Source organism: Nuphar pumila, chromosome 4 (genome assembly GCF_984573655.1).
Source record: "Nuphar pumila chromosome 4, dmNupPumi1.hap1.1, whole genome shotgun sequence".
Taxonomy (NCBI): Eukaryota; Viridiplantae; Streptophyta; class Magnoliopsida; order Nymphaeales; family Nymphaeaceae; genus Nuphar; species Nuphar pumila.
The window spans coordinates 138,667,012-138,694,647 of NC_143252.1; the positions used below are offsets into that span (position 1 = coordinate 138,667,012).

General features: G+C 37.4%; 2 protein-coding genes across 2 annotated transcripts; one reads left to right on the forward strand and one right to left on the reverse strand.

The window, feature by feature from the left end:
- The first annotated feature begins 1,458 nt into the window (after nucleotides 1–1,458).
- Nucleotides 1,459–3,543, forward strand: LOC149841263 (F-box protein FBW2-like). Its single transcript, XM_090004735.1, has 2 exons — nucleotides 1,459–2,017; nucleotides 2,672–3,543. The coding sequence occupies exons 1-2, from the start codon at nucleotides 1,701–1,703 to the stop codon at nucleotides 3,360–3,362; spliced, it is 1,008 nt and encodes a 335-aa protein (XP_089860861.1). The 5' UTR covers nucleotides 1,459–1,700; the 3' UTR covers nucleotides 3,363–3,543.
- Nucleotides 3,544–4,061: 518 nt separating this feature from the next.
- Nucleotides 4,062–5,344, reverse strand: LOC149841264 (putative pentatricopeptide repeat-containing protein At3g13770, mitochondrial). The gene is made up of 2 exons (XM_090005224.1): nucleotides 4,817–5,344; nucleotides 4,062–4,745 (listed from the first exon to the last, which is right to left on the reverse strand). Exons 1-2 carry the CDS (start codon nucleotides 5,342–5,344, stop codon nucleotides 4,062–4,064), a joined length of 1,212 nt encoding a protein of 403 aa, XP_089861350.1.
- Between the last annotated feature and the right edge of the window lie 22,292 nt (nucleotides 5,345–27,636).

Below are 27,636 nucleotides of genomic sequence, written 5' to 3' on the forward strand. Positions count from 1 at the left end.
TTATGTTTTCACCCCTCTGTTTTCTTCTGGAAGTTTACCAAGTTACAAAGATAACCCTCCAAATTCACTGTCGACGGACATAGTTATTTACGATGATATTGAATTGACCCCATGGTTGTGCTAAAAACAAGGCCATGCAATGGTTTGATGCCCCCGTGGACTGTTGATTCCTAACTTTTATCTCAAGTTATGACATACATACATACATAAGCATGCTTTACTGTATCGGCCAAAAACCAAGTATGGTTTTTTGTATAAGATTTTTTTCAGTCCTATATTAGGTAAACTAGTAGGGGTCTGCTTAACCCCAGCTTGCCTTTCAATAAAAAAATAAGATACAATGATTTGATTTGATATGGCATGGGAAGGAGTTGATGTGGTGTGAAGTCCAGACATAGATTGGAAGTAATCAAATGGCGTATCTAAAAATCCTCATAGTTCGAGGATCTAAACTTCAAATTTGAAAAGAAGTTCATGATTCTTTAAACCTGACCTAGAAGGGGTTGTTGGGCTAGAGTTCCTCGGCTCGGATTTGGGAACCCAAGCACTCGAACTTTATGTAGCCTTAGCAACTGAAGTTATTTGGGTTACAGAGAAGTGTAACATTGATTATGTCCTGTTTCAGGGGTGACACTGTAAAACTCCACGGGCACCCTCTTTGCCTACTAACAAAGTTCTCACTTCTTTCATGCAATTTACATGAGAAAGTGCTGAGCTAAACAGCTTGATGTAATCCTTTTTTTATCACGAATGAAACAAACATCAAATTATCATCATGAAAAAGTGACACAAATGGGTTTCAGTTGTTCCTACCATCTATCACCTTTTATGTGTAAATTCATTCATACCTCTCACCATGAAAGTTTTTACATGAAAAAGGTTTCACGTAGGCTGTGCTGGCAGAATTTTTTAAAAATTTGTTCTCATTCTCATGTAAATCCTTTCCTCTGAGCAGGAATGAAACAAACCAGGCCTTATACTTTCGCTTGGGCATGCGACACACTTCATGAGTTTTGAACTTGCCTTCGTCTCAAGACAAATCAGCCCCCTGAGCATTGTATTCGTTGGCTTGATTTTGAAATTACCAAAAGGTTTCAATCCTATTCTTTTAGATTGGCTTCAATACTACTCATACGGAGGGTGCACTGCAGTTGGCTGTCTTCAACATCCAGCATTGTTGAGGGACTGGTAATTTGAAAATTTTCTGGGAAGGGATTGGTAATTTGAGATTCTGTTGCTAACAAATCAAAACGTTCGTTGGGATACTTTGCATGCTTCCCCACGATTTTATCCCCCGTTTTACTCTCAGATTTTCTCGTTGCTTTTTTCTGAAATTTACACCCTCTCCCGAGGCGGAGAACCCGGTTTGTTCGGATCTTGTAATACCCCAAAATCTCTGCTTTTTGCTTGTTCCTCCGTCTCCCACTCATTTCTTTTTTTTTTTAATCTCCTCCCCATCAAATTCTACACCTTCCCATCTTCTCTCTCTCTCTCTCTCTGTCTCTCTCTCGCGGCACTTCTATTGAAGCAGGATACACCTACATTCATAATAGAGGGAAAGGGAATAGATATCCTTGAGTTTCTGAAGAATGCAAGAAACCCACCTCCTTTATTCTTACAATCTCCTTTTGTTTTGTTGCCATCTTTTTCTCCATCCCTCTTTTTGGTCATAGACATCTCTATCTGAGAGAGAGAGAGAGATGGACGGTGTTGGAGAGGCTGAGGAGCTCAGGTATTGGGAGGAACTCCTTCCCGACGCACTCGGCCTGATCTTCAGCAAGCTGTCCCTGCAAGAGACGCTGGCGGTGGTGCCCAGGGTCTGCAAATCATGGGGGAAGGTGGTCGCTGGCCCCTACTGTTGGCAGGAGATCGATATCGAGGAGTGGTGCATGCACTGCAAGCCCAACCAGATGCGCAGGATGCTCCAATTGCTCCTCTCCAGGAGCTCGCGCTCCCTCCGCAAGCTCTCCGTTTACGCCGTCCCGGACGACGCCGTCTTCTCCCTGATAGCAGACCAGTGAGTCCCATTCTTTTCATCTTCTCTCTGCTCTTTCTTGTAGCCTTTTTTGATGGTTCTGCTCAGCCTTAGTTTGTACGATGATGATCCATTTGGGGTTTCTTAAAGCTGATTCCTTTTTTTCTGGTTCTGTGGATTGATTTTGGTCTCCTTCTGTTTCTGGTCGTTTCTTGCTTCCGCTTTTTGTTGTGTGGAGCTCATCAAGATTCAGTCTCTTGATTTTTGGCACTTTCTGCGTGCACATGTTTGGTTACTCTTCTCTCTCTCTCTCTCGTTCAGTTTCATCATTTTTCCTGTTTCATCCCGTTCACAGTTCCCTGTTTATGTCCACCTTTTTCTCTGCAGAAAGGTCTGGTTTTTCTTCAATATGTTCTCCCTTTTCTGTCATTTCTACCTTTCGATGCTGATGTTCATCTTTTGGAGATGTCTTCTTGCCCACCATCGAGTTTGTTCTATTTTTGTCTTCTTGGTTTCTGCCCCTTTGTATGTCGATATTTTCTTCTCCAACCGGGCCAACCTCTCTTTCTTTCTTGGCATTTGATTGCTTTATGTTTCTTCAGTCTATTTGTTTGTGCTTTTCTTCAGTTTCTTTTGTTTCTGTTGCTGCCCATTTCTGCCCTGTTAGAGATTGATTGATTCTGCTGGATTTGTTAGCGGCGCTTCTTTGGAGAGCCTCCGAGTCCCAAAAAGCCGATTGAATGATGCCATTTTTGATCAAGTTGCAGAGAAGTTCCAGAAATTGACGTTCTTGGACGTGAGTTACTGCGAGAGTATGGGAGCTCAAGCTCTAGAAGCCATTGGCAGGCACTGCAAATCTCTAGTATCTCTGAAGAGGGCAATGCACCCACTGGGGGTATTGGATAGAAGCTGCCAGGATGATGAAGCCTTGGCGATTGCAAAAACCATGCCTCAGCTCAAACATTTGGAGATGGCATATGTTCTGCTGACGACCACCGGAGTTCGAACAATACTCACAGCTTGCCGGGAACTTGAGTTCCTGGATGTGAGGGGCTGTTGGGATGTGAAATTAGAGGGGGAGGAGTGGCTGGCCAAGAGACAGGAAAGGGGTTTGAAGGTTTTGGGGCCAGAGGTGGTGGATCGCTATGATCTGCATTATCTGGAGGGTTGCAGCGACGATGAGGACGATGAATGGGGCTCAATTGGCGACGAAGATTATCGTCTGGACTGGGACCTCTATGATGATGCAGATATAATGCTGGAGAATTACGACGGGAGCTCTGATGATATGTGGGATGATGATCAAGGGCTGGAAGGTCTGGAGCTGAGGCTCTACGTTGCCTCGGATGATACGGATGATGCAATTGGTTGGCCTGCATCACCATGATCCATCTGTGTCCCTTTTCTTCTTCTGCTGCTTTGTTTCATCCTGGAAGGTAGTCTTGGCTATAAATATGAGTATGTAGCATATCTGTTTGTTCTGCTGTTTGTATACACTTCTGTAATGGGAATCTGGTTGGTCTTTCTTACAATTAGTTATTCTTATTTCATTGTTTTTATGCAACAAATGCTTCTCTTGCTCCTTGTTCTAATTCAAATCATGATGGTTTCGGCCAACAAGTAATCAAGTGTTATGGGAGTTCATTCTTTCAACTGCCACTTTTTACCAAATTCCTTCATAGGAGGACCTGTTCAAGATCTTCAACATTGAGTGGATCTCTTCTAAGCTTGGATGAACCTTGTGGCCTGCTGTGAATTTGTGTATTTGACCATTGATCTCAATCCAACTACAACCAAATTCTTTCCTTATGCCTCGATCATTCATCATTTCTCTTACTGCTGTTGAATCAGCCAAGCGGCCATCACTTGAAAGGATGTTGGCGAGAGCAATGTATGAACCCGAGCTTTCTGGTTCCAACTCATAGTTTCTGAGCTGCAATTTCTCCGATTTCAGTATGTCCACATATGCTACAAGCCCCCCCCCTCCCCCCGAAACGGAAGGTCCTGCTAAAAATGGCATCTCAAGTATGAACTTGTATGCTCCCTCCACTAATCCTGAACGGCCCAAAAGATCAACCATGCAACTCTAGTGCTCATTCTCTGGTACCAATCCGTAAGCCTCAACCATGGATCTGAACAACTCCCACCCTTCTCTTATCAAACCAGAGTGGCTGCATGCTGAGAATATGCAAACAAATGTAATACAATCTAGTTTCATCTGTTCTCTCCTCATAGCATGAAAGACATCAAGAGCTTCCCTACCCTGGCCATGCTTGCCATATCCATTGATCATAGAATTCCATGTGACTCTGGTTTTCTCAGTTGTTTGGTCAAAAGCATTACGAGCATCCAACAGACGCCCACATTTAGCATACATGTCAATGATGGCACCATTCATGACTGCATCTTGTCTGAACCCACTTATGAAAACATGGGCATGGAGCTGCCTGGCTAAACAGATTGATCCCAGGTTGGAACATCCATTAAGAGTAGCAACATACGTAGACCCATTGGGCTTCAAACCCAACAATCTCTTCTCCAGGAACATGGCAACTGCACTCCTTCCACTACCATTTCTTCCATAACCTGATATCATGGTGTTGAAGGAAACATCCTTTTCCGGCATTACGTCAAAGAGCAACCTTGCACTTTCTGGATCCCCATTTTTCATGTACATATCTATAAGACAGCTACCAACATGAGTTTCTAAATCCCATTGCCCTTTAGCAATCATGCCATGTATCTGTTTTCCTGCATCTAGAGAAGCACACTTCAGAACAGCAGTAAATTGATCATTATGGTCCACGATATCACATCCCATCTACTCATCCTAACAAATACCTTCCTAGCTTCACGTAGAGACCCACATTTTACATAGAAATCAACCAGAGAACTCTCCAAACAAGAATCCTCCATACCAATATTCCTGTCTGCACATGCATGTATTTGTTTGCCATAGCCCACCTCTCCCAAAGTAGCACATGAATTCAAAACAGTTGCTAGAGAATAAGAATTGGGTCTCAAACCTGCACTCTTCGTCTGTCTGAACAACTCCAGGGCCTCCAAGAAACAGCCATGGCGGCTGTAGGCTCCAACCCGAATGGTCCATGCAACTAAGTTTGGGTCAGACATTTCATCAAACAAGTAGCATGCATGAGATAGGAAGCCAAATTTAGCATAAAAGAGGACCAATTTGGTGCTCAAATATGTATCTTCCCTTGGCAATGCCCTGATTGCAAGGGCATGAATTGTCCTGCCCGTCAACCACAAACCTCTATCAATACAAGTTTGGAGAGGAGAAACCACTCTCTTCTCCTCAGGAGAATGCAAAATTGGTGAAATGAATCTAGTTGTTGAAGTTGCAGACATTGACTGGTTAAAGACTATCTTCTGGTATAATATCTCAAATAAAGGACTTTAGCATAGGCTTTTTATCATGATTGAATATGGGGCCCAAAATTCAGTAGGCTTGTTTGTGGCTTTTGTTGCAAAAGATGCTAAAAAGAATAATGGATTTGGTACAACATTATATGAAATGTGCATGTGTGTGTGTGTGTGGGCAGTAGTGTCTTAACAGTCGTTGAAATTTCTCAAGGACGGTTGGGACTCAGCATGAATGGTGGTTGTGGTGTAGGTGGGGCCCAAAGCAAGGAATTTTGTTTGTGGTTTGTTGAAATTTTGAACCATCGATGTGGTACAGTATCTTTGAGTGAACTTCACAGTAGCAATTATTGCACTGTTGGAATAAATAATTGAGAAAATCAAAATTAACAGGACAAATTCAATAGAAATTTGTCAATATGACAGACTCGAGGACTACGAGATGAGTAAAAGGAAGGCACACACTCAAAGAAACTTGTAGATCCAACTCTGAATGTTGGGTTTGAGTCTGATTGGACCTACCAATGGCAAAACCATACCTGGGTCCCATAAAATTAACGCAAACCAGATCCGATAAAATAGAAAAATTTCCCTACATTTTTTACTTGAAAAATGTGAATCTTAATCGGTACTCGAGTTGAGATCTCACAGGTCTGAGCAGGATTCTTAGTCAGACTCTTTTCTTTGTTACCAAACTTTCAACCTACCAGATCCAGTATGTGTCAGGATTGGGTCATACTTGACACCCTCCTTCAAGAACTACCCCTTTCCCTTTGAAGGGTAGTTGGAGAACATATATGTTGGATCATAAAAAGCTCCTTCGAACTCAAAGTTCTGCAAACTGAACAACAAGTGTTCACCTCAGCTTTGCTTGGTAGCAATAAATATATCTTAGATATATTTTACAACACAGTGTAGTATTTGGCTAAATAAACCAGCTGGAGCTCTGTTTAATAGGTTTAAAGTTCAAATTCTATAACTTTCAGTAGACAATGTTTTTTTTCAGCTCATCAACTCTGGTTTATCAGTTTGCCACAAGCACGAACTGAGCTTCAACACCACAAGCTCAGATTGTTCGGCTTGTTGACTAGCCCTATATATATGCAGCTCTGCGAGCGATTCAGATCAATCAGCCTGTAAGGTCCTGGTCGAGCTTATGGTGAGCCTTAACCCGTAGATTCGTGTCAAGTCCTGACCTAACAAAGAATGTGAACTTAAAAGTTTTGATCCCCACAAGATTGGATCAAATCAAGGGTTTATCATTTCAGTAGAATGCATCACCCAACCAATGCATCCAATAAAGAAGTTTAAGAAAGGATCATTCAATGGAAATTACATCAAACATCTCAAGTAGGGGTGTCAACAGGTCTGGTTTGGTTCGGACCCAGGTGAAACAAGACTTGGACCCAATTTTTAGGTATGGTATCGTGTCCAGGTCTACTATAAGAAAAACCATACCCAGACCCAATAAGAACTACATGAACTAAACCCGATAAAATCATATTTTTTTAATCATTTTTACATTGAAATTTTGCAGGTCTCAAATAAAATATCGGGTCATGTCCGGGTCTGGTATAAAATTTCACAAACTATACCTGGGTCCATGTATTATTCGGACCTTCGAGTCCGGATCAAGGTCTTAATCGGGTCTTCTTATTTATCACCATACTCGGACCCTATAGGGTTTGGTTCGGGCAAACCCGGCCCGTTGACACCCCTAATCTTAAGCTATTTGCATCCATATAGTCTGATAAGCCTTATCCGCCTGCAAGACCATCCAAACGGTTTGGATCCGGAACAGCTAAGCTAAAGAATCAAAATTGGATCTTAAACAGTTAAATAGATTTGGATCCAAAACAGCAAAAAATTACAAAACCTTTTTTAATTCCGACCCATTTGCATCCCTAGAGACAATGCACTGAACCACTAAGATCTGACCAAGGCAGACATGTATCTGGTCTTGGTCGTACACACCCTGCAAGCAACCTGATTATATTAAGATATTCTAACAAGTTCCAATAAAACGTGCTGAATGATACTAATATTTATAATTTGACTATTCTTTTTTCTGATTCTTTCATATTTATTTCATAGAGAGAGAGAGAGAGAGAGTGTGGTACGAGTTGTAATGCTGACAAGACCAAAATAGTGAAATGCTGACATATTGAGCATTTATTAGGGCCAACTAGCACCTTGTTGCAAGTGGTTAAAGGCTTAGTCAACTTTTTAAGACCAAACCTCCTGACATGGAATTCATTTTGCTGCACTCTTCTTGCCTTGGGATCCATCCATAAGTCTGCCTTAAAAGATTTTTAGTAATGGCATCAACATGTACCAATTGAGCTTGAAGAACCACACCGACTTGACCAAAGCTCGCAGTTTAAAACCCCGATGCTTGGATCAAGTTTCAAGCTAGTCAAAGCCTTGGTGGGTGTGTATTGGACTTTCAAACAAAGAAGGCCTAGGAATCAAAAGTAGCAGATGGGGATTGCTTCCTGACGTCCTTAGTTTTTTCTTTTTTCTTTTTCTTTTTTTTTGCATCTTTTAAGTTTTCCTGATCAATATTGCAATTTGCAGATGCCTAAGGACATCAGAAAAGTTGAAAATCGGAAAGAACTAAAAAAGTAGATTTTCTTGGTCGGCAAAAAAAAAAATTCAGATCTTTTTTTGGTCTTAAAAATTGACAGAGGATCACGTCAGAGGCTCCTTGGATGTCGTTCTTTCTTAAAAATGATCGACACCCATCAAAACATTGAATCCCCTCACCCTGAGCCGTTCATTTTAAACCATTTCCATACTGTTCAACATAAGAGAAATGGGTAGGTGCTTAATTGATAAGTGCTAAATGAGTTTTTCTGCTCTTTTGGTGTTTTTTTTTGCAGTTCTGACCCCATAAATGTATTGGGCATCGTCGAATTCCCACACCTGGATCATGTGTTTTAGATTAAAAAATAATATTTAGAGCTTCAAAATTTTACAAAGATTTTGAACCGTTGATTCTTTGAACCTTATAAAATCCCACCCATGTGTCCGAATCAAACACTTGAAGAGGTGATCCCTATAAAATCAAGTACATAGATCACATCTGTATGGTCAGAATTTAAAAATAAAATGAAAATTTTCTGAAAAACTCATTTAGTACTTATCATTTTGCACTTACCGGTTACTCTCAACCGAAATATGAACAATAAAAAAAAGGAGTAGGGTCAATCCAAGTGATGGGTATCTCATTCTAGAGCCGGACCTGTCAAGAGGCCAATGAGACTTGGGCCTCAGGGCCCCTGAACCAAAAAAAAATTTAGGAGCCCATTTTTAATAGGGATTCCATTTTCAAAAGGGGCCCCAAAAAAATTAGAGGCGCTGCCTTCAAACTCCTACTATTAATAGGGGTTCAAAAAAATTCGGAGGCCCTGTCCCCCAACTCCTTCTATTAATAGGGGGCCTATTTTTAGGGAGCTCATTTTTAATAGAGGCTCAAAAAATTTCGAAGCCCTGCCCCCATAACTCTTACTATTAATTAGGGGGCCCATTTTTTCCCTCCGCCTCAGGCCCCATAAAACACAGGTACGGCCCTATCCCATTCACACAGGTTTTGGATGTTGTTCATCTTGAGATCAATGGCATCCAACCCGTCATAGCACACTCTGGCCTGATCCCATCTCTTGAAACTTTCTACAGCCATTATAAGAGTTTCAACAGGCCGAACATTCCATTAGTGGTGGATATCGGGTCTGGCACAGCCCGATAGGCCCAATCTTGATCCTGGCTCAAGCATGACCCAAACCAATTATAATTGGGCTCCGGTTGAACCCCTTAGACCCGACCCATTTAATAGGACTAAGCCTGTCGGACCTATTTATTTTCTAAATGGGTCACCCTTTTTGAGCCCGATTATGCAATCGGACCGGGCCCTGCCCGAGGCCTGATGTCCACCTTTACATTACTTTTATCGCTGCTGGATATTCCTTTTTAAATAACCACGATATACATAAACTTGGGTTAAAAATAAGAAACAACGTTCGAGGATTCCATTTTTTTTTTAAAGGCAAGATGGGTTAGGCAGACCCCACCGGTTACTATTCAACGTACCACTGGGTTTTGAACCCGCAACGTCCCACCACAAGGAGACGTGCACTGACAGCTCCTACCAACAACGTCGGAGCCCCCGTTGGTAACCTCCTCTTTTTTTCATTAATCTTCCATGCCTTGAATAATCTCACATTTAGCAAATCAATCGAGTCAATTTTCTCCTTAAAATATCATTTTTTTTTTATTTTTTAAAGAATAAAGCTAAGGACAAGCAAATCCGTTTTAGTCTTACGAAACATGAGTAAACTTGCATCTTTTTTTTAATGTTTAACAAGAAATAACCTGCCGAGCTCTGATCAAGTTGAAGGAACGTCACCAGTTCAAAACCCATTGATGCACATCCCTTGCTACGAGGCTGAAAATGTGTGTATACTCATCAACGGGCACGGAAGGCATAGGGCTTTTACACCAATGAGTTTTCTTGGCACAGACCAAAGGGTAGTGGGATGGGCCCTAGACCGTTTGACGTGCAGTCTAGGTTCAAATTCCATGGGAGTCACCTCTTGGGTAAACCGAAGTTTGGTGACTCTATGGAGTGAGGGGTAAGCCCTCAGAGTTTTACGCTGACATGGACAGAGACCGTAGTACGGCAGGCTGAGCTAGAGCGGCTAGGTTTAGGGGTGGCAATCGGGTCGGGTTGGCGTGTCAGCATACCTCAACCCGAACCCGACCCGTTTATTAAACGGGTCGGCTGTGGCAAACACTAACCCGACCCATTTAATAAACGGGTAACCCGACATGACCTGCCAACCCATTTAATAAATGGGTTGGGTCGGGAAAACAGGTTGGTGGGTAGCGGGTGGGTTGGCGGGTCGGGTTGATGGGTTCGCGGGTCGGGTTGGTGGGCGGGTTGATGGGTTGGCGGGTTGGCGGACGGGTTGGCAGGTCGGCAGGTTGACCCGCCCGCCTAACCCGTTTATTAAACGGGTCAGCCGGGTTGGCGGGTTGGCATACCCCAACCCGAACCCAACCCGTTTAATAAACGGGTTAGGCGGGTCGACCCATTTATTAAATGGGTTGGCTTAAGCCCAACCCGAACCCACCTAAGAGGCGGGTTGGCGGGTCGTGTCAGGTTTTGCCACCCCTAGCTAGGTCTATGCGCCTGAAGCGGTTTCTCCGAGTAAAAAAAAAATGTGTTTGGCACGGTTAGTTTATCAGGAACCACATGATCAAGTGCTTTCAACACAACAGCATGAACTTTTTTGGTGCACCGAGAGCAATTAATTTTTTCCATTAATTCTTAAAAATTCTGTCTACATAACATTAAATCGGAAGATAAAAAGCATGATTTTTTCATTAAGCATAGAAAACATGTTTTTGACTAAATAAATCACGTAAAAATCATTTCCACACAAAAACTGAAAACAAGCGGTTTCAATTAGAGAGCGTTACAGTCATGTATTTATGTATTTTGATGTTTAGTTAAAGCCCCCTGAGAGTCCCCTCTCTTAAAACTTGGGACTCCCAACATAATAGTAAATAGCTGAGCCTCAAAAGTGGATGGAGAAGAAGCAATGGCATTAACTGAAATTATTGAACTACATCATCAATCTGTCATTAACTCAAACATTCAATCGCCTTCTTCAGTCTTTCAAAAAGTTCAAGCGAAATGATTCTTCATCAGCAATTACTCTTGGTATGTTCCATGCTCCTAAAGCATGAGCAGAAATTTTTTCACCTGCACAGAGAATAGTTTTTCATGTCACTCGAAGTGGAGGGTCAGTAGGTATTGAGAAGCTGCAAGCCCAGAAGAAAAGAATCCCAGTTGGGTATCTGTTGCAGGAAATAACCTTCTTTAGTTGCCTCCTCACATCGTCTCTGGTAATTTGAGGCCAAGTGAGGATCTAATTTCTTTAGCAGAATTTCATACTGCTCTTCCGCTTCCACTATGCATTTTGCCTGGTTAGTTATTGCAATATCAACCAAAATTTCCACTTATTAGAAAAATACTCATGTCACGACCACCAACATGCATAAAGTAATGCAGAAGTAATTATTTTGATATCTATAGAACTACTGGAATCATGTAAGGTCAACGATAGTTAAACCAAAGGAGTCTGAGTCGCCAAGCAAGTAGAATAATGACATTAGTTTATGACTAGGACTGTGGATGGAAGCATTCCTTTCCATAGTAGGTACAGCCATTTACCTTAAAGCGGAGATGATAAGAGCCTCTGCTTTCAATATAACTAAAACAGGCCTTGTTCATACGGGCTAGTACATCAAGCTGCTGAACATCGGGTAATGTTACTATTCATGAAGAAGAGCATTTCGACGATTAGAATGTGGAAGAAAAGAACACATTGTTGGATTTTGAATCTACCAAATATTAAAACAGGATTGACAACATGCTCTCGCTAAACTGTTGAAATCATGAACAAATTATAACCAAAAGCGGAAGTTGTACCTGAATTCATAGCAATCTGATTGATCGTTGACAGGTATGATCTTCCAAAACCTGTATATTTGACTATTTTTCTTTCTCTAAACCTGATGAGAGTGACTCAATCTCTTTCTGACTTATGAAGAATCTGAAAAGGAAGGGCCTTTATATAAGGTTTGGGGACCATAACTTACTGCATTTAAGTGTTTCATACCATTTGAGATACCACAGGGCCCACCTAGATTAGACCACAATAACCGGGCCTGAACCTAAGACAGACTTACGATGTGTGGTTCAACATATGTAGGCCCACACATTTTTCCAACAATCTCTCACTTGGGCCACATATGTAACCTTATAATCACACATTGTAACTTGTGAGCTCAAAAATATTGTCTTATCAATTGATATCTCTACCAATCTGGTCCATTAATCATGTCAACATAGAACCAAAATGGTTTTTATTAAAAATAACGTAATTGGACCCATCAATAATCACATATATTGACACAACCAAATGACATGGATCAAGTATGGATGTGAAACATAGAAATTACATGCAATATGATCAAACATGCCTATTTCCAACTGGTCCTTCTTGAAAACTTTAGTGAGATCACAACATAATGAGTACAGAATGAAACTGAAACGTTAAATTTATACCAAAGTGGTAAAATAAACTTTATTATATCATAGAACATCTAAATACAAACTCCCACTAAACCAGAATATTATAAAATAATAAAACACCCATGCGAGCAGTGTACTCGTGAAAAGCCTTGGGTGACAAACCTTTAGTAAGCGGATCTGCAATTATGAAGTTTGTGCCAATATGTTCTATTGATATCTGACCATTCTGTACTCTTTCTTTAACAACAAAGAACTTAATGTGAATATGCTTTGACTTCGACGAGCTCCTGTTGTTATTAGAATATAATATTGCTGAATTATTGTGACAAAATAACTTTAATAGTCTTTCAACATTATTTAAAATTTGCAGTCCTGTGACAAAATTACGTAGTCATATCCCATGGTTAGGCCTTGTAACAAGCCACAAATTCTGCTGTTATGGTGGAAGAAGCAATGAGTGTCTGCTTGGCACTCTTCCAGTAAATAACTCCCCTAGCCAACAGAAAAACATAGCCTGACATGGATATGTGACTGTCTTGGTATCCTACAAAGTCAGAATCAGAATATCCAATGATCTCCAGCTGATCTGACTTTTTGTATATGAGCATGTAATCTTTTGTTCTTTACAAATACCGCATAACCCGTTTGACTGCTTTTCAATGATCCATACCTGGGTTACTAAGATATCTGCCTAACATCCCAATAATATACGATAAATTTAGACGCGTACACACTTGAGCATATATGAAACTCTCTATAGCAGATGCATTAAAAAACTATTTCATAGCCTTAATTTTAGACTAGTGTTTGGGATATTGAGCGAGACTAAACTTGTCTCCTTTAGCAACGAGAGTATCCCCTGGTTTGCAATCCTTCATGCCATACCTTTCCAAAATATTTTTGATATAGCTCTTTTGTGATAATCCAAGAACACACTGAGAACGGTCTCGATGTATATGGATCCCTAATACAAAAGTGGCGTCTCCAAGATCTTTCATTTAAAAAAAAATTGTCAGAAATCTCTTGATTTCGTGTAGTATGCCTATATCATTAGTGACAAACAATATGTCATCCACATACAAAATAAGAAAAATAAATTTACTCCCACTAAACTTATGGTATATGTATTTATCAATCACATTCATCTCAAAACCAAATGAGAGGACAACTTGATAAAATTTATGATACCACTAACAGGAAGCTTGCTTAAGTCCATAGATGGATTTCTTTAGTTTGCAAACCATCTTCTTGGCATCGCCTGAGACAAAATATTCTGGTTGGATCATGTATATTATCTCATCGATGTTCCCATTAAGGAATACAGTTTTAACATCCATCTGATGTAGCTCTAAGTCATAATGAGTCACAAGTACTATCATAATCCTAAAAGAGTCTTTCATAGAAACTGAAAAAAAGTTTTTGTATAGTCAATGCCTTTCCTTTGAGTAAACTCTTTTACAATAAGATGAGCCTTATATCTTTTCACATTATCCTTTGAATCTCTTTTGGTTTTAAATATTCATTTGCAACCAATGGATTTCACACCTTCAGGTAATGGGATAAGATCCCACACGTCATTGTCACTCATAGATTTAATCTCCTCATGTATTGTTTAAATCCATTTTTTAGAGTTAGAACTTTGTGTGGCTTGATGGAGGTTAATTGGATCATCTTCCATTAGGCCAGTATCACCCTCATATTCTTGTAGAAAGATAATATAATCATATGAAATTGTCCTTCTTATCTCTCTAATGGATTTTCTTAATGACAATGGTTCTTGAGGTTGTTGAGTTTGAACTTCAGGAGTAAAAGTTTGATTTTGGATAGGAAGATCTGAAGCATTACCTTGGTTCGAATTTGTGGGAACAATGTCAGAAATGAAAATCTGATAATTGTCATCTACAACTATAAAAAGAGAAAGAGATTTTTCTTCAAAAGCAATGTCTTTTACTTTATCACTCTTCTCAAACTCAGCACCCTCAAAGAAACAAGTGTTTCTCATTTCAAAAAAAACTTATTCGCAGAGTCATAAAACTTATAGACCCTGGACCTTCCAGAATGCCCAACAAAATAGCAGCTAACCGTTCTGAAATTCAGTTTCTTTTCATATGGCCTGTACGACCTATCATCAGTTGGACATCCCCAAATATGAAAATATTTCAGACTAGGCTTTTGGTCTGTCCATAATTCATATGGGGTCTTGGTTACTGCTTTAGAGGGCACCCTATTCAAAATATAGGTTGCAGTCTTTAATGCTTCTCTCTAGAGGGACTCTGGTAAGGTAGAATGAAAAATCATACTCCTTACCATATCCTTAAGAGTCATGTTTCGTCTTTCAGCAACACCATTCATGCTAGGGGTGCCTGACATGGTATACTAAGGGATGATCCCATATTTCTTTAGGAATTTAGTAAAAGGCCATTGATGTTGTTCATTTGATCTATCATATCAGTCATAGTACTCACCACCACGGTCGGATCTAACAACCTTAATTCTTTTGCCAAGTTAGTTTTCAACTTCGACCTTATACAATTTGAACACATACAAGGACTGATACTTTTCTTGAATTAAATATAGGTACCCATAACGAGAATAGTCGTCTATGAATGTAATAAAATATTATTGACCATTCCAAGAAGTCATAGGAAAGTGTCCACAAATATCTGTATGAATTAGTTTTAAGTTGTTTGTTCTCCTTTCGGCATCTAATTTCCTTATATTTGTTTGCTTCTCTTTTATACACTCAACACAAAACTAAAAGTCAGTGAAATCAAGGGAACCAAAAATCTCATTTGACACAAGTCTTTCAATTCTTTGTTTTACCATCGCCCACATAGATGAATCTTTCAACATTAATTGACGGTCGACAACTTAGGCAACCCTGCATAGACACACTTATGTGAGTGGTAGCACCAGAATCCATCCACCAAGTGTGTTCGGGTACAGAAGTCAAATTAACTTCAAAACAAACCAGAGTAAGGAGTGTGCATTTCTTTTCATGCCAGACATGATAATTGATACAGTCCTTCTTCATGTGACCCTCTCCTTTGCAAAAGAAATAACTAGACTTTGGGTCCTGGTGTCTTTTCTGTTTCTTTTGCAATTGGGGGTCAACTGCAGCTTCCTTAGTCCTTTTCTTTTTCTTAAACATATCCTTAGAGGTTACTGCCAGATGAGCACTTTAAGTCTTCTCTTGCTTCATCTTATCTTCTTGCACACAATGAGAAATAAGCTTATTAAGAGTCCATTTTTATTTTCGACAGTTATAACTGACCTTAATCTGGATGTATTGTGCAGGAAGAAATATCAAAACCAAGTGCACGAGTAAGTCCTCAAACAACTCTAACCTTAGTGCCTTAAGTTTTGAAGCAAGATGAGACATCTTCATTATGTACTCCCGAATATTTTCTTTGCCCTTATACCTCATTGAGAGAAGACTTGAAAGAAGAGTACTTGTTTTAGCCTTTTCACTTTTCGCAAAACATTTTTTAATTTCTTTAAAGAAACGTTTGGCATTAGCCTCTTCGGACATGGTGCCCCTGAAGGATTAAAAAACTACCCGTTTCATGATCATTAGACTCATGCGATTAGATCGATCCCATCGCTCAGAGTTCTTTTTATCCGCAACAAAACTCTTATTCGTAAGAACGGGTGGTTGATCTTCTCGTAGTGTAAGATCAAGATCCATATAATCAAGAACAATCATAACATTTTCTTTACAGTTCTTAAAATTTGAATCGCTCAAAACAGGTATGAAATTAATGTTTGCAGATATCACAGAAACAGAGGTATTAACTGAATAAAGAACAAACAAGCTCACAATTAACATGCATATTCACATGTAATAACATAAAATGACATATTAAACAGTGGTAAACCCCATTACAAGATCCTCAGCACAACATTAACACATAGTCTTTGGACAGAAGTGTCAACTTGTAAGTGGTACTCTTGATACAGTAATCAAAACATGGGCAGTCAGTCTTGTCAAACAACAAGTCTTTCTTTGGACCGACTCGTTATTCACATCAAAAACCAAATGATTGTCCCATATTTATTACTGAAAGTATACATTTGAGCTTGGCAAAATAGTAATCTTCCTTTGGGCCAATCATTAATCGCATGAACTACAAATATATAGCCATCACAATATTCTAAAATGAACCAACTTTTACACAACAAAGGTTACTTTGGCAACATATTGATTCAATTAATTCAGTTTAAAATATCAGACCCAGAATCAGAAACTATACCAATGTTGAAACATGTCAGCAAGTGCACATAAAAAATAATACAAGCATAATAACATATATGGGCCAAAAAATAACCGAATATCGACTCAACAAAGTGACCCATAATGTGCTCTACAATAACCCTATAAAATCCTCAAGATTTTTTTTTATTTATAAGGCATGCACACAAATCCGACTATAAACACCCCAAATTTTCTATCTTCATTCACAAACACCTTTCTTTCTGCCACTGGCATCCACTCTCTAAATCCTTCAAAAAACCAGTGGGTCGACACCCGAGCCAGGGCTATTCAAAGCCCAAATTTTACACCAAATTCTATCACTTTATCTTGCAATCAAAATTTAATATCTATTTTGGCTCGATTTCAATAATCAATTCTTGCCATGCGAACATAAATGTTCAAATCTTTATCTCTGTCAGGGGTCCAGGATTTCAAATCCCTCATACAGGGTGTGCCTTATGCATCTCATTACATATCATTTTGTATCATCTTGAATCATTGTATGTCATTGCATCTCATTATCGAGATCCAACACTTCTATTTTTTAAAATATTAAATCCAGATTCGAATTTTAAAAACTTTTCTTTCGAAATCAATTTTAAAACCTGGGTTTTAAATCGACATTTTTCCATTTGCCAACCCCCAGGATCTTATATTTTAAAATATTTTTCTTAGAAAATGACATGGATTCATTTTAAACTCTATTTTAATTTATTTTAATTCTTAGAGGAGACTCATCTAGGTAGTGTCGCTTTTGGATTCCTTCATTTCTCAAATTTCTTAAAATTACAGAGTCTTAGTCGGATTAGGACTCTGTCTTTTCAAAATTCTATTTATGTTTTAAACCAAAAGTAGCCCTACACCTTTATCCATTCCTTTCGTTTTGGCCAAAATTTTAGAGTTTCAGTTGGACTAGGACTCTACCTCAGAGTTTCAGCCAGATTAGGACTCTATCCTGATTTCATCCTTTACTCTTGTTTTTCACTTATTTTCGAAAACATTTCCATCTGACTTTCAAAAAGTAAAAAATTCTTAGAGTTCTAGTCGAATAGGGACTCTTCCTCAGAATCCTAGTTGGAGCAGAACTCTAAACCTGACTTCAAATTTTATCTTATTTTTACCTGTTTTCTAAAACCCTCACATTTATTTTCTAGAAAACTCTAAATTTTAAGAGTTTTAGTCTGATTAGGACTCTATTTCAGAGTCTCAGTTGGATCTAGACTCTAATTTTGATTTCAGTTTTCATCTGTTTTTACGAAAAGGCTTCTAAAACCTCCTTGTTTGATCAAAATTATGAGAGTTATTGTCAAATTAGGACTTTGTCTCAGAGTCCCAGTTAGATCAGGACTCTAATTCTGATTTCAGTTTTCATCTTATTTTCACCTATTTTTGCAAAAAGTTCTTAAAATTTTCTTATCTATTTTCAGAAAAATCAAAATTTTTAAAGTTCCAGTCGAATTAGGACTTTGTCTTAGAGTCCTGATCGGATCAGAACTCTGTTCTGATTTTTGTTTTAACTCCCATGTTTACTTGTTTTTAAAATCTTTTTGCTTGTTTTTAAAAAAAAAATCCAAATTTTTAGAGTTTTAATCAACTTAATGCTCTATTTCAAAAGTTTTAGTTGAACTAGGACTCTGACTCTAACTTCATTTTTCAGCTCATTTTATCAAATTCTGAGAAAACCTTTTTAAAATTTCTTTATTTATCTTTCAAAATTACCAAAAATCTAGAGTTTTAGTCCGATCAGGATTTTGTCCCAGAGTTCCAGTTGGATCAGGACTCTAACCCTGACTTCAATTTTGAGAAAATCTTTCAAAAAATTCTTTATTTATCTTTTCAAAAACCAAAATTTAAAATTCTAAGATTTTATCTCAGAGTCCCAGTTGATTTAGGACTCTATGTTAGAGTCCCAGTTGGATTAGGACTCTGAATCGGGTCTCGTATTTTGTTCATTTTTACCAATTTATGAAAAGGTCTTTCAAAACCTCTTAGTTTTCTTTTAAAACCCCAAGAATGAAGAGTTTTAAATTTTTAGGACTCTGTCTCAGAGTTCTAATCGGGTCAGGACTCTATTTTAAAACCTCTGATTCTCATCTGGTGATTAACTATGCTTCAAAACTCTTTTCAGTCTTTATTTTCACTTTTTCAAAACCCTGATGTAGGGCCCACATAGTTGGCGCCACCTCTGGAAGAGTCCCAATCCATTTAGGACTCTATTTGGTTTGGAACCTTGATTTTATTTTCAAAATTTTCTTCAAAAAACTTTCCTTTTTTAAAATCCTTCATTTCAAAAACCTGATTTCCAAATCAGTTTTCAACCTTCTTCAAGTGGGACCCACCCTGCAGGGATACAAAACCCTAATTTTCAATCTCGTATCCTTTCATATCATTCATATCTCAAAAAAAAAAAATACTTAGCTTAGATGTTCTTTTAAAGTTTCTCAGAAAAAATTTGTTTTTATCCCTTTATTTTCAAAAATTCCAAATTCATTTTCTGAAAAATCAAGTGGGGCCCACACTGGGTGGTGTCACACTTGAAAGTTTTGGTTAGTTTAGGATTAGTCAGTGTCCTAGCTAGGTTAGAAGAGTCAAAAGTGATTTTAAAATTTCATCTTTGCTTTTTAATAATTTTTAAAGCTTTTAAATTAGAGTGTTAAAAACCAAATGTGGGCCCGCCTAGGTGGCACCACATTTAGAATTTCTTTTTATTAATTAAGTTAATTAAGTCAATTAGGGTTAGATAGAGTCCCACCTAGGCTAGAGTTATCCAAAAAATCGCAACCCACTAATAGTTTTAGATAAAATTTTGAAAAGTCAACAAAGAGCATTAATTAGCCCTAATTAAGGTTTTCTAAAAAATCTATAAAAAGGGGCAAATAGGGGGGTCGGCCCCTATGCTCTCTCTCTTTCTTTTCTTGCTGCTTCTCTCTCCTCACAGCCAGCTCTCCTACCTCCATTGAATCTACAACAATCCAAGGTAAACTTTCTTCTAATTTTTTTTATTATATTTCACTACTTTTTTAATATTTGTTTGATGTTCAAGTCATTGCCACCCCTTCTGTATTTGATTCAAGCTTGGATTTTGTTCAAGAACCATGAAATCGATTCAAAAAGATGATCTAAGACTGTGTATAGACATTTTCCATGATTTCAAACCATTAAAATTGTTTATATTAATATTTTTTATGTTTAAGCCAATAAAAAGATGAGATTTGCCCATTTAATGGGTCAAATCCCTCTTTCGAAGGCTAAATCAAGTTCTAACCATGCTTTTCCTGATTTTTTTTATTTTCATTCACTATATTAATGCTTATTTTATTCACTCAAGCATCAAATCCAAATTCGTGATATTATTTGCATATTTTTCTTATTTTTTTCCATGTTTAGATGAGGGTTTTTCAAGCTTTATCGCTAATATGTGATTTTTAATCTAGGGTACGCAGGAACAACATTATTTCATGTGCTTTTTTCTGTCAGAAAAATCTGGTTTTTTTTAGTTGGGGTTTGTGAGTAATTTCTTATAAAAAAAAATGGATTATTTTAGGTTATGTAACCCTGTCAAAAAAATATAAAACCGAACCTTATTTTTCAAACTGTGAAATGGCTATTGGGATTCAAAAACAACTTGCATAGGCAATATCTCCCTCGTCAGAGATCCGATCGATGATCCATAAGTTTCAGTAGTTTCATATCAATGTATAGTATTTACTGTATTTTTTTAATATTTTTATGCATTTGTATTCTATTTTTTATCTGTCAGAATGTAGAGTCAGTTTCTCAGAGCTCGTAACACCTTGTTTAAATCCTAGTTCAACTTGTGTCGATTGTATCTCCCTAACCAAAGATTTGATTGATGATCCGTAAATAGGAAAATTTTTGTCTATGTATCTGCTATTGACTGCTAAAATTTCATAATTTTTTAATGTGATTTATTATATTTTCTTGTACCTAAAACCGGATGCATGTATTTCAACTCGTGTTGTTATAATTGATCATATATTGTCGGAACGATATCTCCCTAACCAAAGATGTTTTTTTCAATCTGTAAATAGGTAAATATTTTTTTACATGTCTAGTATCTCTCTGTAATTTTTTATGAATTTATATGGTGATTTGATACCTAATTTGGTCCTGACACTGTGACAGGTACATGCCCACAAGCAAAAATTGCATATTTTAGGGTTTTATTCAATTTTCCTATTGAAATAATGTCGAAAACATATTTTTTGGAATGCAATTTAAGTTTACGGTTATTAAAACTATCCATGTTGATTTTTGTTAATTTTTTAGTTTATTTGATATGTTATTTGATTAAATCATGAAAACAGAGTGCTCGTGGAGTCCCGATTCGAATAAAACACTGTTAAAAATTGCTCTTTTTGTGATCTTTTGATTTTTTATGCATGTTTTTTGTATTTTTAGAGTTTTATCATATTTATAATCATGTTAGGGTATTTCATATCTGATTTGGCTTTTATTTGAATTCATTTGAGTCCTAAATCTAAAGTTTAAAAAAAATATTTTCTAAAAACCCTGATTTCAAGGCCATAGTCGTGTTTTTAAGGGTATTTTTGTCATTTTTCTCCAAAATTTGTATTTTAAAGTTATTTATGTTTATTATTTCTTTAATTTTATATCATGTTTTATTATGTTTATCTTAGAAAACATGGAAAAAGCCTTATATTTGGATAAATCTAGTAATTTCTAGATATTACTGGATAAATCCAGAAAAACCAACATTTTTCCCACTAACAAGTTTTCTAGTTTTGCAGAAATATTCAAAACTGAATTTCTTTTTATTTTTCTTTATTTAAATTCAATTAGTGATATAAATTAATTATAAATTTAGAATAAGAATTTACTTTTCTGCTTAAAATAGGACTGTATTGCATATAGTTTAATTTTTTTAATAAATGTTAATTGTGTGATGGATGATGATTCATGCATATTTCAATTCCACCATGGTCTACACAAACGACACATGCACTAGCTTCTAGAGAGTTGATAAACTCGATTGAGTTCATATTTATAGCTATAGTCAGAATACGAACAAAATCTAGATTTATCATCTTCTTTTAAGCCACAATCAGCCTACACTCTTAGGCTATATTAAAAAACCATTGCATACTTTAAAGTTTTCTAAATATTTTTTCCTTTTAGAATTAAATGAATTAGATTCAATCCATATTTGTGGTCATAGTCAAGGATATGAGGAAAATCTATTTTATTAAAATTCTATAAGGCACATAAACTTCTTTTTTCAAACAATTTTCTCAAAAGTTCTTCAGAAAATGTTTTCTTCAAAATTGCATTCATTCATCTAAGCTAGACTGTATCATGAAAGAATTTTTATAGGGCTACACGCCCATCTCTTTTGATATATTTTTCAAATGCATCTCAAAAAAATCAATTTTCTCAAAGTTATTTGAATTTTCTCAGAAATCGATTTTCACAACACATCAAGATTTCTTCAGAAATCGATTTTCTTTTCTTCAGAAATGTTCTCTCAACATGATTCATGATTTTCACAGTGTCCCTTTTTCAAATATCTCCAATTATTTCAAGCATACATCATATTTTCAAATCTGCATTTTCTAAAATTCATAGCACATGCTTGGTTCTTTGTGCATTTAGGAATAAAACATCGATTTAGACAAATTGAGCAAAGCAAAGCATAAGGTTGATTCTTAGTTCGATTATCCTTGGTTATGGTGCCAGAAATGGTTGAACCTCGTACCGACAGGCGAGTCTCATTCTTCAGAATTATCCTGCATTTTAAAACAGAGGCAAGTTATTTTCAAAATCTTTTTCAAAGGTAAGTTTGACTTGCAAAAGTAAAATTTTACAATGATAACACCGGCCAAACTCGGATACAAGCTTGCACTGTCGGGTCGAGTTCAACCAGACCTGACCCGCATAATGGTGCATCTTGACCCAGTTCAGTCCCCTAAAACAAAATGGGGACTGAACTAGTCAGCCTCCTCATGATTGAACGAGATTGAGCCGGTTCGACCCGGTCGGTCACCTAACTTGATTCTGGTCACATTAGAGGCCCGAGTCCAACAATGGACACAATCGAACTAGTCTTGCACAGTGTCTTGGTAAAATACTATTGATCTATCTCATGCCTAATGGCTGAACCGGTCTGGGATAGACAACCAAACCGACAAAAAAAAGGATGTCAAACCGGTTCCAACTGGAACGTCTTAATGGGCACCAAACCGCCCTGTTTCGTTTGGAGTTACTGAAAACTGAACCGGTCCCAATAATGATCGAGACTGCCCAAAAAAAATTTTTTGAACCAAGCCAAAACACCTGAACCATTAACTGAACTGACTCAACACCCTGTCTCGTGCCTAATGGCTGAACTGGCCTGGGACAGACAACCTAACTGGTTTTCATAACACACAGAATTGATGGTGCACTGAACCATCCCTGATTGGAGATGCGCCTGGATCGATGTGATCCCATTGGACTAAACCAGTCCGCTCACTTGACTGGACCACTCAAGGTCCAGAACGAACTCCGATACACACCAGCGGATGGCTAAACAGAATGCCAAAGAACAACCATCGGTGGAAGGACCAAAACTGGAAACTCACTACCACTGATGGAGGGTGAAAGTAAAACCCGATGATACCCAAAATGGCCTGAATGGTCGATGAGCCGAGCATATCCAGCAATGGTCGAAATTGACCCCAGATGTCAGTAAACCTGAGTCTAAATAGGTATCCAACCTTTCAACTGTCGGTGATCTGGGCTGCAAGGTTCCAATCAGGCAGTGAGGTGGGATGAAACCCTTCTAGCAAAACTAAATAGGTGACACCCGGTCCGGCTAACCCAAATATGAAGGAGGAACCTCAACTATCGTTAGCCGAACGATGAATCAGATGGTGGCACCTTCTCAGCAAAGCAAGAAGAAGACGGGGAAGGGACGATCCGCCCTCCCATCTAGCCTAACGGAGAGGAAGGGCCAAACGGCTTTGCCTCTATCCACTCAATCCAAAGGGGAAGGGCCTTTCAGCCCTTCCCATCCAATAAAGGGAAAAAACCATTTTTTTGTGCCTGGACGCTGATCCAAAAACAAAATCGATGTTGAAAGAAGGAAAAATAACAAAAATGTATGTTTTAATGATAATATGCGCTCTGATACCAATTGTTGGATTTTGAATCCACTTAATACTAAAATAGGATCGACAACATGCGCTTGCTAAACCGTTGAAATCATAAACATAATAAAACCAAAAGCGGGAGCTATACCTGAATCTATAGCGCTCTAGTTGATCATTGACAGGTATGATCTTCCAAAACCTGTATATTTGGCCATTTTCCTTTCTCTAAACTTGATGAGAGTGACTCAATCTCTTTCCAACTTATGGGGAATCTGAAGAGGAATGATCTTTATATAAGGTTTTGGGACCATAACTTAATGCATTTAGGAGTCTATCTCTAACTCAACTCATTATAGAGTTATAGACAGGGCAGGTCTCTCTACATAGTGTTCCATACTATTTGAGATACCACATGGCCCATCCAGATTCGACCACAATAATCAGGCCTGAACCTAAGACAAACTTATGATGTGTAGTTCATCGTATGTAGGCCCACACGATTTTCTAACACATACAGGTTGACATGCGGAGATTTTTCCATTCTCAAGACGTTCAAGTGTGAATTTTATGTTTCTATTTGTTTCTTTCATATTTTTGTGTGGAAAACCTCATTTCCTCATACTTGGACAATTTTCCCATTTATTGCAAATTTGTGCACCACAGAAAATGGTGATGTTCCAACAGAAACAACTCCTTTTCTGCTGGTCCCACAGAGGCCAACACAAATGGCAGAGCATGTTGCACAAGGAAGGTGTCCCCTGCCTCATTTGTTTTCTTAGTTCACTCTTTTTCAGTGGAAACAAAGTCCAAAGTGAGTTGGTTCAGACTTTGCTTTTGCAGTAACACAACACAACTTTCTGCATGGAAGTGTTATTGTAATTGCAAATGCCACCTTGACACCCAATTACCCATACAAGTTTCATGACAACAAGAAAGCAGAACGAAAGGGATGGATATGAATGGCACAATTATGCCAACATTAAAGAACCAAAACTTTTATCAAAAAAACTGAACCACATGAGACAAATCATACGAACCAACCACATCATAAAAAAAATAAAGCAATATGACAAAAAAATATAGCCTACAAAAGTCCATGTAAACCATCAAAAGTGTAAGAGGGATAAGTAAAAGCTATTCAGTTTTTGTACATGCCTAGTTAGACATTCTTAACTTCCAAGAGTATCTCAACCTTGACCCATGAAGGCAAGCTCAACACAAAACCATAGTTCATACTTGATATACTTCCTTATGTAAGGGAAGTTGGCCAATACAATCTAGAGAGATGCTGCATTGAGCAAGTAAAGACATTTATCTTTCATTCAATAGACATTACCAACCACTAAACCCAAGATAAAAATATCCAGGCAAGAAATATAAATTTTTCAAAAACACAATTAAAAAGGAAAATTTTAAAGCTAAACAAACTTGATTAGGTATAGGATAATATAAAAGATAACTAGTTGTAGTTTAGTTTCTATTACAACTTCTGAAAATAATGAATTGGCATACATGCCATGAAATTATAATACATGGAGAGAGAATAAGCTAAGTGAGGAAACTGCATCACAATGATATTTTTCATGTGCAACAGGCATCTTTCATATCTTTCTGCCTTCTTTCTTAGTGGTTTGCTTATTGTCATATTGTTCTTGTTCTTTTGTTACATATTCATCTGCAAGAATAATTTGTTTGAACACCTTAATAGATGTTCCTTTCTCACATATATGGACTTATGCTTACATGGTTCAATAGAGAAGTTTAAGTCTACAATTATGTGACTTTAACAACATTTCATCTGATCTATTCTCTAAAAAATAATTTTGTTTGAAGTGATGTAATCACATACACCATGCAGTTCTTGATGTTACTGTTGATGTCATTCATCAAAAGGTTCTCAATCCCAACATTAGAATATCTAATGCAACATAATGAATTTTGTTCAAATGATTGTTTGACAGGTTTAGGTTGACTCACCAACATGCTTGGGATGAGTGTAGCTCCATATAATTGTCACGAATATAGATCCCAATGCACTTCAGAATATGTCCTATGAGCCAAGAATGTAGCCCATGAGCCAAGAATACAATATAATTAAATACACATTCACAATGAAAATACCTATAAAATACAAGACTTAAAAGTAAACGATTTCATTAAGTATGAAATTCAAATAATACAAAAGAAATGAAAAATTACAAAAGCGCCTCACTAGAACCCTCAAAACCTAAAAAACTACTCATCACTCTCTCACACTTACAAAGGCACCCACCCACCCTTTATATAGAGAATAAGAGAGAGAATAGAAGGATTAAAAGGAGAAATAGGGGAACCAATCTAGTCGTTGGACTGACCTATGGTGTTTAGCATGCATAATTGATATATTGCATGTGTACATGATTATTAGTATGTAAATAATGATGCACTGACCTATGACCTTAATACAGATAATCCCATATTTGTTTGTTTTTGGGTATACCCTGAGTGAGTATATATTACTAGAGATTGTGGATTTCAAGTATATCGTGAGCGGGTATATGTTACTAAAAATTTTGGGTTTTGGTTATGCCTTAGAAGGGATGTATGTTATCGAACAACTCAAACCTACCTTGAAGAGGGTAGTTGGTACAAAATCCTAGGACATTATTGTTTTTGTAATAGTGAGGCATCTCACTGGTCCCAGTTACAGGAGTTAGAGGGTCGGGACTACTATGTGGCCTAGGTGGTATGTTCGCTTTCTCTACAAAGATTTTCTGGATCAATCCAATTGTTGTCGCTATTAAAATGAGAGTTTTCTCTCGGTCATGGATTGCTCATAGTAGAGTCGGCTCAGTCAATTGCTCTATACATAAAATACATGACATAATAAACCCCAAAACAGTCTGGGCTAAATTGATGATTACCTCTTGTGTAACCGAGACTGTCTCTAATGAGGTGGAACAATGCATTAGTGAGATAGATTCACTTTATGATTTATGTAATGATATGTATGGTCAGATTTGTAATACAAGCATGTTGTTGATATTTACTTTAAATGATAATGTGGTTACATCATGATATGTGTTGGTAGTACATTTTCTTGAATTGAACTATAAAAGTTATTCGCTTGAATGCATGAGGGTTGTTGAATTATAGGAATAACTATTGCGAATGTTTATTGATACTTGTATATGCATGCTTTATATTGTGTGTGCATTGTATGGTTAGTGTGTTTCCTATACATGCTCTTATAGTTTGACTCATTTTCAAAACCATTTTCCAGGTAATAAGTAAGTATGCAGGAGCGGCTGCAGGATGTTGCAGGTACCATGAGAACTAATTTTATTTAAATTCAGGAATATTTATTTTGATAAACTATTTACTTCTTTAAAAATTGGTTATTTCTTTTTACAATATCTATGGACAATTTAATTATTGAATTTATAGGTTGGATTAAATTATGGCTTGACAAGGTTGTTTTAAATACCTGTAATTTGCTAAGGTCTTTAACCCAAATGAAAACTTTATTTCTGTTGTTAATGAAAATATGTTCCTTTATACAATAAGTCAAACTATCTTGGCTATGGGTGGTTCTGTAACACCCCAAAATTTTAACTCAAAAATACGTGTCAAAATTTTGGAATAATTTTTTTTAAATCACAGCGGAAATATTCTTTTAGTTTGAGTCAGACATATTGGGTGAGTTACAAGTATTTGGAACAACGAAATACACCATGAAAAAGAGTTGAAGTTACTTATTCAATAATTCTTTCATTCACGATAATATAATCAGAGTGGTAAACATTAAAAATAACAAATGTCACTGGTATTG